Consider the following 12,343-nt stretch of genomic DNA (forward strand, 5'->3'; position numbering starts at 1 on the left):
CTCACAACACACAACAGAGGCACTAATGAAAAATTTTACTTACGTACACTTATATAAGTATAATCCTAAGCTAGCTGCACAAGAATGTCTTCATTCAATTTAATTTGCTTCATATTGTTTTAAGCCTTTTTTTTTTTTGGACACGAAGATGGTGAGCATAGAAGATTCGGCCAAATCCGAATATAATTTTCTTACCTGTTTTTTCTTTGCAATGACAAATTTTCCCTATAAATAGAGTGAAATTTTTCATTAACAAAGTTAGATCCACACGAAGATGTCAAGTCAAGCTGCTCGTATTGTACTTACAATTGTTTTCGCTTTAGCTGTTTGTTTGCTTAGAGTCCAGTCCAAGGACTGTGAAAGCTGTGCCGATGTTCCCACGCAGAAACAGTGCGGAATGATAACATTGATGTGCGGCACAACAGTTAAGTGTGTTTTTGCCAATGATTGTCAAATGTTACAAAGGAAATGTTTGTTCGGAGAAAGTAAGCAAAACTTGTATAATTTTTTTTGTGTAATTTTTTTTATATCCACCACCGAAAACTACGCAAATTGCTCCGGTTAAATAATATTAAGAAATATATCAGACAAGCCCTTTAAAGCCTACATATTCGTATACATACTACCGGATATTGATTGGTTTTGGTTAATACGGAACAATAATAAAGCGACCTATCTCGTCGAAATCCGTAGTGCCCGTCTAGTTGAATGACTTTATGTGTGCCTCTGTCCGTTTGCTGCGCGTATTTGGAAAATTGAAATGTAGTTCGTACAGTGTTGTGGAGCGCCCGCAAACTGAACGAAAGAATATTTTCTAAATTTCCACCAATAACTTGCAGATATTAATAGTCCTGACGACGAAGAGGGCTTTCTTCATTGTTATGCCTCTGATCGGAGAATGATCGGTTTCTAGAATTTTTCTCTCTTCAAAAAGCCATTAGAGACGCCGTACTGCACTAGGATTTTTCAGAATGACGAGTAAAAGCGCAATGTATCCGTGAAATGTGATTATATTTAAATTCAAAGTACAAATTCTGATGAAGCGCAAAGTTTACCAGAAGCTTGCTTCAGCCCACGTAAAAGATATCTCTTGAGTGTACCGGCATCTGTGTATTTCTTAATAGTTGGAGGTAGGTAGTTGGAGGAGGGTAGGAAAGCTTCGCCCCTAGGCGAACATTGTCAAACATTGCTCGGTATTAATTCAAATATTTACATAATTTTGCAGCTTGGAAGAAGATGGATACAGTTGAATGTAAACAAACATCACCCAAGTGCGTTCAATTTGGACTACTGAGTTAACCAATTCATTGCCGGCAGAAAACTGAGCGTTCAATACCTATCTGTCGCTTAGCATTCTTGTAAATTTTATTTAGAAATTTTATTAAAAATGATTCATTACAAGTCTATCTATTTGCGGATGATATATTTCTACTATTTAGCAGAGAGAGTTGTGATTGGAAGGCGTTTGGGTAGATAATCAATGCGAGCCTACAATCATTCTGGGGTTGGGCTTTAGATAATTACTTGCTGATTAACCTGACTAAATCTAAGGGTATGATTTTTGCCTTTGCGCGTTGCTGGAACTATTTACCTCTTGACCAACACATTTTTTCTCACTCTAATAACGCCTTGCAAGTTAAATTAGTTAGGTATCTCGCCACTGTTGTATAGTTGATACTATGTTATTCGCCTACAGTACCGGGGGATCTATTACCTGAATATGTTGGATTATGAGAGTAGGAGAAAGAAGGTATGCTACCACTGAGGGACTTATTGCTGAATATTTTAACATAAGTTTGAATTTTTTTTTTTTCTCAGGCTGAGGAACCAAATTGGAAATTGTTTATTGCAGTCTACATAGGGTTAGCTTTTTTTTGGATAAATGGAATCATTTACTGCCTTTGTGCTTATTTGATATTTTATACTCTTATATTGAAGTTTGGATTGTTATTCCTTCTATATACCTAGCTCCAGTTTGAATTTTTATTGATTCAGTGGGAAGTGTACAGCGTGTTAACTGTAGTTGCTTCAATACTTTAAACTGGCTCTTTAAGGGCTTTGTGTTTTTTCTGAATTCTTAAATAAATAAATAAATAATGGTATATAAAAGGAGGAAAAAAATTGCCGTTTAAAGAAAAGCGATAAACAGGATACTTCGCATTCCACTTAAACTGAATATCTTTTTTGCATTCTTGCAATCGATCTATTCGGAGCAGAATTCCACTTATATTCCGTAATTAATTCTCTATACATATACATACATATTTTCTCTTTTTTTTATTAACATGCGAAGAAATTCATAAGAAAATATTTTAGCTTAGTTGACTTATCTCGGCAGGTCCAAGTGTTTATTTAAATCTTTCATTTTTAATAAGTATTCACTTATATGCCTTCTGAAAGGCAATTTCCGCTTCTTGGAAACAAGCAATCGCAAATTTGTGCTTAAATGTGTCGACTCGGTACTAGATTGGCTTTCATAGTCAATAAATTCAGACATCGCACAGCCAACACCGACATTTATGTCAGTGCGTATAGAGTACAAATGACGCAAAGATTATAGCCATCACAATGTCTTAGATTAACTAGTACACGGAGAAAATTTTGACTGTGAATAGCGTTATTTTCATAGGATCATAATGTTTACAAATTATGCAAATTCTTCTTTAGACCTCGTACTGCAAAATATTATATTAGTTTGCAAATCGGCATTACTCTTGCGCTGCCTGCTTAGTTAGCCTTACGATATTCTCGCACCAACCTGCAGATTGGACCGTTTGAAAATTGCATTGCACCCATTTTTAAATTTGATTCTTGGGCGTGCACTGAAAACGTAAGAGATCCCAGTCTCAATTGTCTGACTGACATCTTGTAACTATAAGCAATCGAACAATTGACGGACAAAGGCACTAGCATGAAGCATTTCCTTAAATGCGAACGCGTATATCTGTCTCGATTTAAAGGTGAAAATAAAGTCTGTAGTGTCATCTATGACCGGAGAAGCACAAAAATCATTTATGAGATGAGATAATTAATATATTTTTTATTTATTTGAATCTCAATGTTAAGTAAAAAATTTTAAATACATTTTTATATTAAAAATTTAAGGAGTCATTTCCATAAAACGATCACAAAATTTTGATGCTATTGGACAGGTGCCAATTATCATAATGCGCCAGACTAAAGAGTCAATTCGTAAAAAAGAAAACATAATAAAAATAAAGTTATCCCAAGAATTTATGTTTAATTAAATGAAATATTATTATTTTGTTTGGTTTTTTTTTTTTTTACCTACCTTCGATGGGTCGCCTACACTGACGTCGCGCAAGCACGCATCTATTCGGAAAAGTGCAACGACCCCGACGTGGTCGCTCAATCTCAGCACATATGGGCCGATATTCATTGGAACAAGTCGTAGAGCAATTAATTATAGTCTTACCAGAAGCTAAACTTGTTGAGATGATGAAAACCAAAAGAAGACTGACTGCCGCGATATTCATTGACTTCTGAATGCCTCCTATCGTTAGCTAATACTTAAATACTTTTTAATCTCTTTGTTTTTTTTTTCTTTTCTTTCTTTCTCTGTTTCCTCAACGCAACTGTTTTTCAACTGTCAAAAAAAATTTGTTTTTACGGTAACAGTATGCGCATATGGTTTCGAAAGCATTTTCACTGATATCGAATTTTTTGCAATAATGCGTTAACTGGTAAAAGAGGTTGAAAACATCAGTATTCGAAAGCGAGTCTGTTACAAAAGTAAGGCTTTTGCGTTTTATCACAAAGAAAGAGTTAGTAAGTTTCTGGCAGTCAATTGAGAATTACAGAGACATTGTTATTTACACTGACTTTAATAAGGCGTTTGCTAAAGTTAGTCATGAGTTACTAATTTTCAAGTTAAATAAAATTGACTTTAGTCATGGCCTCGTAAATTGGTCACACGTGTCTGAGCATATAATGATGAACTGTCGTGTTTCGCGGGAGAGCCATACAGGCACGCTGTCCTTTTGTTTATTTCTAGAGGATTTGCCAATATTCGAGAGTACTAATGTAAGCTGGCGATGTTAAACTTTTTCTCTCGAAAGTTTCCATCTTCTGGAGTCCGATTTATTTTTACTGACGGAATGGTGTAAGGTAAATGCTACGTAGTGGAATATAAATAACCGTTAGTTTAAATCGTTAAGCAAAGTGTCCACTATCAATATCAATTTTGATTATAAGTTAGATGGCAGGCGTTTGGAGTCGTTGTGGTCGAAGGACTTTGATGACCCTTATAACCCCGCACGGATTTGGCAAGGCCGTTAGGTGACCTTGCGTCTCTCATTTGGTCTCTAAGTTGCAATTATTGCATTCACATGGTTGAAGGAAACAATTTCTTTTGTTTGCCTTGAGAGGAGTGCGATGAGATACTAATAGAACATTACCTCCATTATGAACAACGTTCGACTTTTGATACATTTACCGACTCTTGAATGCAGAAGGTAGGTTCTTGGATTAGGGATTTTACGGAAACTTGGTCAACAGAATATTGCTTGGCAGGCTTGATTTTAGGATTCCTCTTTGGTTGTCGCAGTCTATGAGTTATTATGGCATATTTTTCGCTTTCCGTCCTCTTTGTAAACAATTTAACGACTTTTATTATTTATTTTCGATCAAGTGCTTGAAGCGATCACGTGCAGTTGGCCTTGACTAATCTTCGTTATTAGCAAGACTACTCAATTCAACATAATTCGTCTCAAGGCGTCAATCCTTGACTCGCGTGATTTCATTCTTTGCAATATGCATACAAAGGTTGCTAAGTAGATACCTCTCATTCTCCTTTTGTACATACTGATAAGAAATGAATTATGCATTTGACTTTTTGATCGTCCCCTGATTGAATGGGTCATATCAAAAAAAAGCAATCAACTAATGTCATAAATGCTTTGTATTGCTTCCCTCTGAACAGTTACGCGCCGTAGTATGTTTTTTCGTACTTTCGCAACCAATTTGGCGTAGGTCTCCTGCGTGTGTAACATGGGCCGGTTTTTCGTTTCTTGTATTATAGAAGACTTACTAACTCGAGTTAGATCTGGATTTTTCTGCTTATGCACTGGCGATTAATGTGAGGAAAAAACTCTAAAGGAAATAGACCCACGAACAAGCAAGAATGAAACTATTAAAGAGTTTGCGAAGGAAGCTAACAAAAGCTTTGCTTTAGGGTCGTTTAAGGAAAAGCTTTATACTTAATCCCTGAAAATGGGTAGATGAGTGGCGAAAGGTGTTCTACGTAGTTTCTTATTTTGTTGGCAAAATGTAAGGGATCATTAACGCCGACCACCTAAGAGACCATATCCCCATTTTCCCATGTCAACCAAAGCGGGATTTTGGCCGTAGAACGTTTCTTATGATTGAATTAGAAAAGCAGATTAAATAATATCTTCTTTGGGACGTCGACCAAACCAAAAGCTGAAAATTTATAAATACTGTGTGAATGCTTTAACCTTAAGAAAATTGAAATTACTTTGTTTGCACATTTATAACCGATTAATAAAAATAGTATTCTTGATTAGTTTTGACTGTAAGTCCATTCACGCATGTAATTCTTAATTACATTTCAAATGCATTTTGAAGTTATGTAAGCTGAAGTGTGATCCAAGTGAAAAGTGTAGGGGCGTTTTGTTATTATTTTATTTAAAAAAAAAAAATAAAAAAAAATAAAAACAAAATTTTTTTTTAATGGGTGTCGACGCTTTAAACATGTTATGTTATACAAAAGTGTGTCAATTAAAGAAAACAACAACAACAGCAATAATAATGACGACAACTAGCAACTACTTCTGCTGCTGCTGCTGCGAATAACATTAATTGGAAAGGAATTCAAACTGACTGCATTGACCAAAACGCAAGCAGGCAAATAAAACTTACGGTCGTGATATGAAACTTAGTCAATCATGCGTTGATGTATAGGTATATAATCGCATAACACACACACACACACACACACACACATACATACGCATGTAAATACGCATGAACAGTGTTTTGAAGATTAGTAGCAATTAAATGAACTCTCTGCGCGAGTTGGACACACAATTTTTATGTAGACATTTAATTAACAAGTAATTTAGCAAAAGTATATAAACACTACTTGAATGAAATGAAAATGAGAAAACAAGAAAAAAAAAAAAAAAAATAATGAAAAGCAAAAAAAAAAAAATGAAAAAATAAAAAGAGAATCAAAAGACCGGTTAAAATAAAAATTATATAAACAAACAAAACAAACAATGAAAAAAACAAACAAAGAAACATACCTATCGTCTACAAAATGCATATAAAATTTTTACTTTTATTATTAATAATAATAAATAATTCTACAGCGAGATTATGATCATATGTTTGTCAATACATTATATAAGTAACTGACGGCTTGCGTTAAAAATTCGCCTAAGTTTGTATAGAGATAAATAACTTCATTAGTGAAAACCTTAGAAGGTGAATGCAACATTTTTGTTTTGCGTGAACAAAAACTACAAAAAAAAAAATAAAAAAGAAAAAATAAAAATAAATAAATTAGAAAAAAAGAAAAAAATACAACACAAATGCAATTGAACACAAAGCGGCATTTTTATAGGACTTAATGGCCGATCGTTAAGCAGACCTCAGCGGGGTTAACATTTTAAGAAAACTAACAACATTTTATAAAGCTGTTCGTTTTCTTTCTGCTTGAAGGTTTTCACTTGAATGTTGTATTATTGTTGTTGCTGCTTTTTATCAACATATTTTCAATTTCAGTTAAACTTTATTATGGTCTCGTTATAAACAAAACGCACCTCAAGGAATGCTTTGGTTGCGCAGCTTACCTCACCGTGTAAAGTTGCTATCAAGTGCAACACCATTCATCGTCAATCACAGCAATATTTATATATATACATATACATATATATACATGCATATCGAAAAAATAACAAAAGCAACAAAACTCTTTAGCACAATGCCTTCGGCTGGCAAGGTGTTCGCCCATTCGCATAAACTGAGCTAAGCCAGTAATAATATAATAGAAAAAGCCTTAAAACTGCCCATTCCTGTTTTATTGAAATTCTTACCATTACAGTGCGGCCAACCGACCATTGCCGTCTTCTAGCTGCCACTGTGTGCAAACATTACGTTACGTTCAAATTTAAAAATTTCAAAAAAATAAAAAAACAATATATATATATGTATTTTTTCCTTTTGCTTTATAAATATTTTCGCTGACGTTTGTATACATCCATCATTGCAAGGGGGCGGTACACTTATTACTTAACTCAAATGTTCGTAACATACAGATATATATTTGGTGGCAGGCGGCAAATTATGCTTATATCCCTGATTAATATAAATAATGGCATCTTATCGCGACTGCGAGGAAAAACAAATTTTCCTTTTATTCCTTTCATCTCTCCCGAGAGGTTAAGCAATCCTTAGAGGTCTGCAAAAAGAAAATTTCATAACTGCACATTACATATTTACACACGCTCACGATCAGTCTGATTACGATGTTTGAACATCGACTAGAACAAGAAATCTTTAAGTGTTTTTTGCGCTGCGTTCGATCATTAGCGATAAAAGAAAGAAACAAATATGTTTCCTTGGCATAGTTTGTACGATTTTATATCAAATCTGATATTCTGAAACAATAATTAAGATAAAATTCTCCAATTTCAATTTCGTTACCACTAAGCCACGAAAGACATTAAGAAAAAAATGCTTGTAACTTTGACGTTTCTCTATGAAGTTTATATACTTACATATGTATAACTCAGGGAATATCTCCCATATGTGCAGGCGCGATAGCGGTCAAGAAGAGTTATAAGGATATTTAAGACTAAAAGATGATCGGTTTGTAAATGGACGTAACAAGCCACTGTGAAAAGGTGATATTGCTTAGGATACGATTGGTTTACATTTTCTACCCGTCTCTGCCCTTGTGACATAAAACAATCTACAAATGATAGATAGCAAACTACTAACAAGACTTCTAACACTATAAAGAAATCTGTCGTTCTCTTGAAATGATAATTAAAACCACAAAAACAACTTTGGTTTAAAAACGTTTCGCTTTACTTGTGTAGCTTTGAGTCAAAAATCTGTAGATGTGAACATAGAGTCACTAAACGATAACAAAAATTTGATCGAAAACGTTTTTTGTTTATTCGCTTGTGTGTGCTACTTCTTTCAATAAAATGATGTGGAACTTGTATACAAGTTATAAGGCATAAAGAGTACATTATTATCACGCCTTATAAAACATATATATTTTTTATCTGCATCACCATGAGTGTAAACTCCGCTCGTTCTGTTTGCCTACAAATAGGAAATTAAAAGTAATATGTACTGCACGATATGTAGGTCACGATATGATTAAATCAAGCTTCAAGCTTTTCGAACTTATTCCCGAAATTCCCAGTTTTCAGCAAGGCGATGTCTATTAAATTTAGGAAATGGTCATAGGAATGTGCTCATCCGATTCCGATATTGATATAAAAGAACGAAATCAAGTCAACTCTACCGAAATGAACTATTTATTCTTACTATCCATCAGAAAGAATAATCGGGATTTTAATAAACTCTTGTAATGTTTTAAAAAATAAGCATCGCAGAATCCCATAACCTTTACATATTCATACATATATTAATTGGCGTTACCAGCAATATCGTTCTCGAAATATTCCATTACTTGTTAACTTACTGAGAGAAACTATTTTAATCGTCTGTCCGTCCGTCTCGTTGTCTATCCTACTCGCAGGTCAGCCTCTGCCATAATTCTGTAATTAAAAAAAAATTTGACATTTTGAAACTTGCTTTGAAGGTCCCTTCGAACACGTTCCATTCAGCAAAAAAATGTACAATTTTCGTATATATTTTCTGTCCGGAAATATAATTCGTATTTATGATATACCTTTGCAAGATTTATTAGAATTATTCTATCCCGCCTTCCCGTTCGATCTTTCTCCAACTATAAACCTTCCTGACCGCCCTCGTAAGTGTAGGAGACGCTCTCTAAGTGCCCGGACGTATAAAGAATTATTTGCAATACAATAAAATATATGTAATAATGCTATGTCTAATATAAGAAATTTGATCTTTTAAAAACGCTGACAAAGAGCAAACTCGTAGTTAAACGCACTCGTAGCCTCAATGGGTTATATATTTCGGAATAAACTGAAAGCTGGAAATCCCTCCTTTAGTGTGTTTTCCACGCTGACAATCTTATCAAGATACTCTCAAATATGTGATGCCCGGTAGCTTACTTACGCTAATCGAACTTTACCTATGTGTTGCGTTCAGCATATGTTATAGGTTTTGCAGCAGCTTGCAGACCTGCATTCGGGAGCTGAACTAACCTTCATTCCATGTTGCAGTTAAGTTTTCATAACATGTTATGCTTATTATCATGCAATTACTATTGTAAGGAACTGACAATAGCAAGTATATTGTAGCACTCAAAGGAATCGTCTTAAGCTGCTTACATTATGTTTTTTCTTGTTTTTCTTTATAGTAAATTGGATTTTAAGAAACTTGATTAAGTGTTTCTTAATAACATCATTATTTTTTATTAAAGAAAAATCATTTTTTCTTTTTCGGCTTTAGTTAGTAAATTGATTTTGATAAATTTTTGAAGTTTTCAGTAATTTTCACTAATTTTTTCCACATATATATAATTTTGTTTTTTTTTTTTTTCTTGAAACTTTAATTATTATTTTATAAGTCATTTTTGTCGTTAATGTTGTTAGTTTTTATTCAGTGTTTTTGTTTTTTATTAATAAACTCATTTACAAGAGGCAAGCGTTGATTGACATGTAAGTCCTCGGAGAGAGAAAAATGCATAACATAAATATAAAATGTTTGTTTAAATTTTATAAAGAAACCAACCAGATAGACATTTGATGCCAGAATTCGATTTTAAAATTTATCTATTTTTTATTTAATTTTTTTTATTTTTATTTTTGTTTTTATATATACAATTTGTCACTTGATTTGTTTTACTTAAGCCGGTGTGACATTAAGCAAATTGCTTTTTTACATTTAGTTTTTCTTTTTACATATCAAAGTATTTCAATATCGCCAGAAAACATTGAGAGTATATAAACACTTTGGTTTGGTTTGATAAAACTGTGAAGTCGCAACCTTGTCTTTACATTGAAGACAAATATTGACAAGACAAATATTGGGTTGTCGGAGAGGTCGTGCGATCCCTGTGCTTATATATTCCAATAATAAGGTTCAATTTATTGTTGTCGTTCCATAATCCTCAATAAGACATTTCGCAATTACTCATAGGCATTGCTTGTCGTGTCGCGACAAGCGCTATAGAGTTTAGGAAATTCTGTGAAAGTCTTTTTTCTTGTGATAGCCTCTATGATGTTGAAACAAATTATATACACAGGAAAATTGCACCAATCTACAAAAAATGTGATAAAACTGTAGTCTCTAATGGCTTCCTGCTTCCGTTGTTTACAAGCCCCTGCCTTACGATATACATGCGATGACGGCCACAGCAAAATTTAAGACGTGTTTGCTAAGAATTATCACTGATTTATCACGCACGCAGTACTTCGACATTTTTATTGAATGGTTCATTAGAAGGATTGCGGTACATGCGTTCAGCAATACGCTGAAGTACCCATAATAGATTCATTATATATAAAAAAAAAAAAAATCTTAGTTGCTTTACCAATGATCCGCCAAGTAGCGAAAATAAAAAGTTAATTACTGACACGTTTAGTGTAATCAAGATGTATAAGCATTCAAGTTCATAAAGTCTTTACTCATACGTTTGACTAAATCGGTTTCAGTGCACATCGGCCACGCCAAGCAAAGTTTCTATATTTATTGCACGCGCAAACTTTATCTTTCGATGGATCAAGTGGCTGGTTTTAGAGTAAATGCCTGCTAAACAAGATGTTTCTAAAGTTTCTACTTGGGATCAGCTGCAAAGGTTTCACTGCACTGCTCCTATTTGCGCACCGAGTACGAATATGGCGATCAGCAACACCACTAGGCGGAGATGAAGGATTTCTTCTTATCTTCTGCTAAAAGCAAGACTGTTTAAGACTGTTTAAGACTGTTTAATAAGATTTTATATGCTTTCGATCTGGAATTTCGCTATTTTTTCAACTGTTTACAACTGTTTGCTGTGATTTTCTAGAGCTTAAAAAGAGCTTGGACTAAAAGTCCATCAAATTCGGCTGAATTCCATTTTGCAGAGTTCGGAATACACTGCAAAAGTAGCGGGGAGTCATTTCAACCGCTTGCGTCGTTTTACTTTATTTAGCAGAGACTATTCTTTTAGTATCAGCAGAACCAATTGGCCACTTAATGGATGAGATGATAAAGTAAGAAGATAAGCAAAGTCCTTCACTTCACACCTATTTGAAAGTATTTGCTTAAAATTGGATGTCTCATCTGCTCCTTCCGACCATTTTCATCAAATTTTTCCGGTGACATGGGAAATGTTTGCATTAATTGGTTTTCAAACAGTGTGACAGTACACAAGTTTTCATATATTGGCCAAGTGCCTAACTGTAATACAATTCTATACTTTAGGCAAGTAAAACAACAAAATATTTTTTTTACCGCAGCTCTTCACGCAAACCAATCTCGCCGTCACCTTTGCTTTCTTCATTTTAACTTTTTTGGCTCATTGTCTTAATAGTCGAATTTCGTCCATATTTTACAACAAAGCTGTTGTCGTTGGTTCTCTTGAACAGCCAGTTATGTGGCGCCACAAAATCATAGAGGTGGACATATATTTTTTATTTTCTTCCTCGCTTCTCTCTCTCCCGTTTCTTAGAATTTTTCTTTTTATTCCGCTTACAACTGGTTGTCAAAGAAACCATTGGTATAGATCTGCTAACTGACGTTATTAGGATTTTCACATATATTTTTTTTTTCTTCGTATGTGACCTGATATTCAAGGAATGTCTCCTCTGAGACGGTTCGAAAGGGTCTTAGGTAAAGAATTTCTAGATATTTCTGGAAAACTTGTGCGATAGTTCGTAAGCGGAACTCTTCTGCATCGTCATCAATATTTTCATTAATATTTGATATTAAAAGATGAACACGATACGTTTTCAAAACTAACTTATGTAGACTTGACAACACTTACTCTATTTTTAGAATCAAATTTGTGGACTTATACTGCGCCTACACTCCAACTTTCCTCTAGACCATTCTTTTAAGGCACTTTGTAGTATTTTCAGAATATTTGCAAGAGAGAAGTTCAATTTAAATCACAAGATCTTATACAAACTCTTATCCATACATGTATGTTAAATTCACCAACTGGAACATAAACCATTGAATGAGAGGGGAGAGTACGGTATAT

At 34.0% G+C, this 12,343-nt stretch overlaps 1 protein-coding gene across 1 annotated transcript; it reads right to left on the minus strand.

The window, feature by feature from the left end:
• Window positions 1-2,218: 2,218 nt before the first annotated feature.
• Window positions 2,219-3,537, minus strand: LOC119640755 (turripeptide Gli9.1). The gene is made up of 2 exons (XM_038038973.1): window positions 3,293-3,537; window positions 2,219-3,177 (listed from the first exon to the last, which is right to left on the minus strand). Exons 1-2 carry the CDS (start codon window positions 3,495-3,497, stop codon window positions 3,101-3,103), a joined length of 282 nt encoding a protein of 93 aa, XP_037894901.1. The 5' UTR covers window positions 3,498-3,537; the 3' UTR covers window positions 2,219-3,100.
• Window positions 3,538-12,343: the final 8,806 nt, after the last annotated feature.

Source organism: Glossina fuscipes, unplaced genomic scaffold (assembly GCF_014805625.2).
Source record: "Glossina fuscipes isolate IAEA_lab_2018 unplaced genomic scaffold, Yale_Gfus_2 127, whole genome shotgun sequence".
Taxonomy (NCBI): Eukaryota; Metazoa; Arthropoda; class Insecta; order Diptera; family Glossinidae; genus Glossina; species Glossina fuscipes.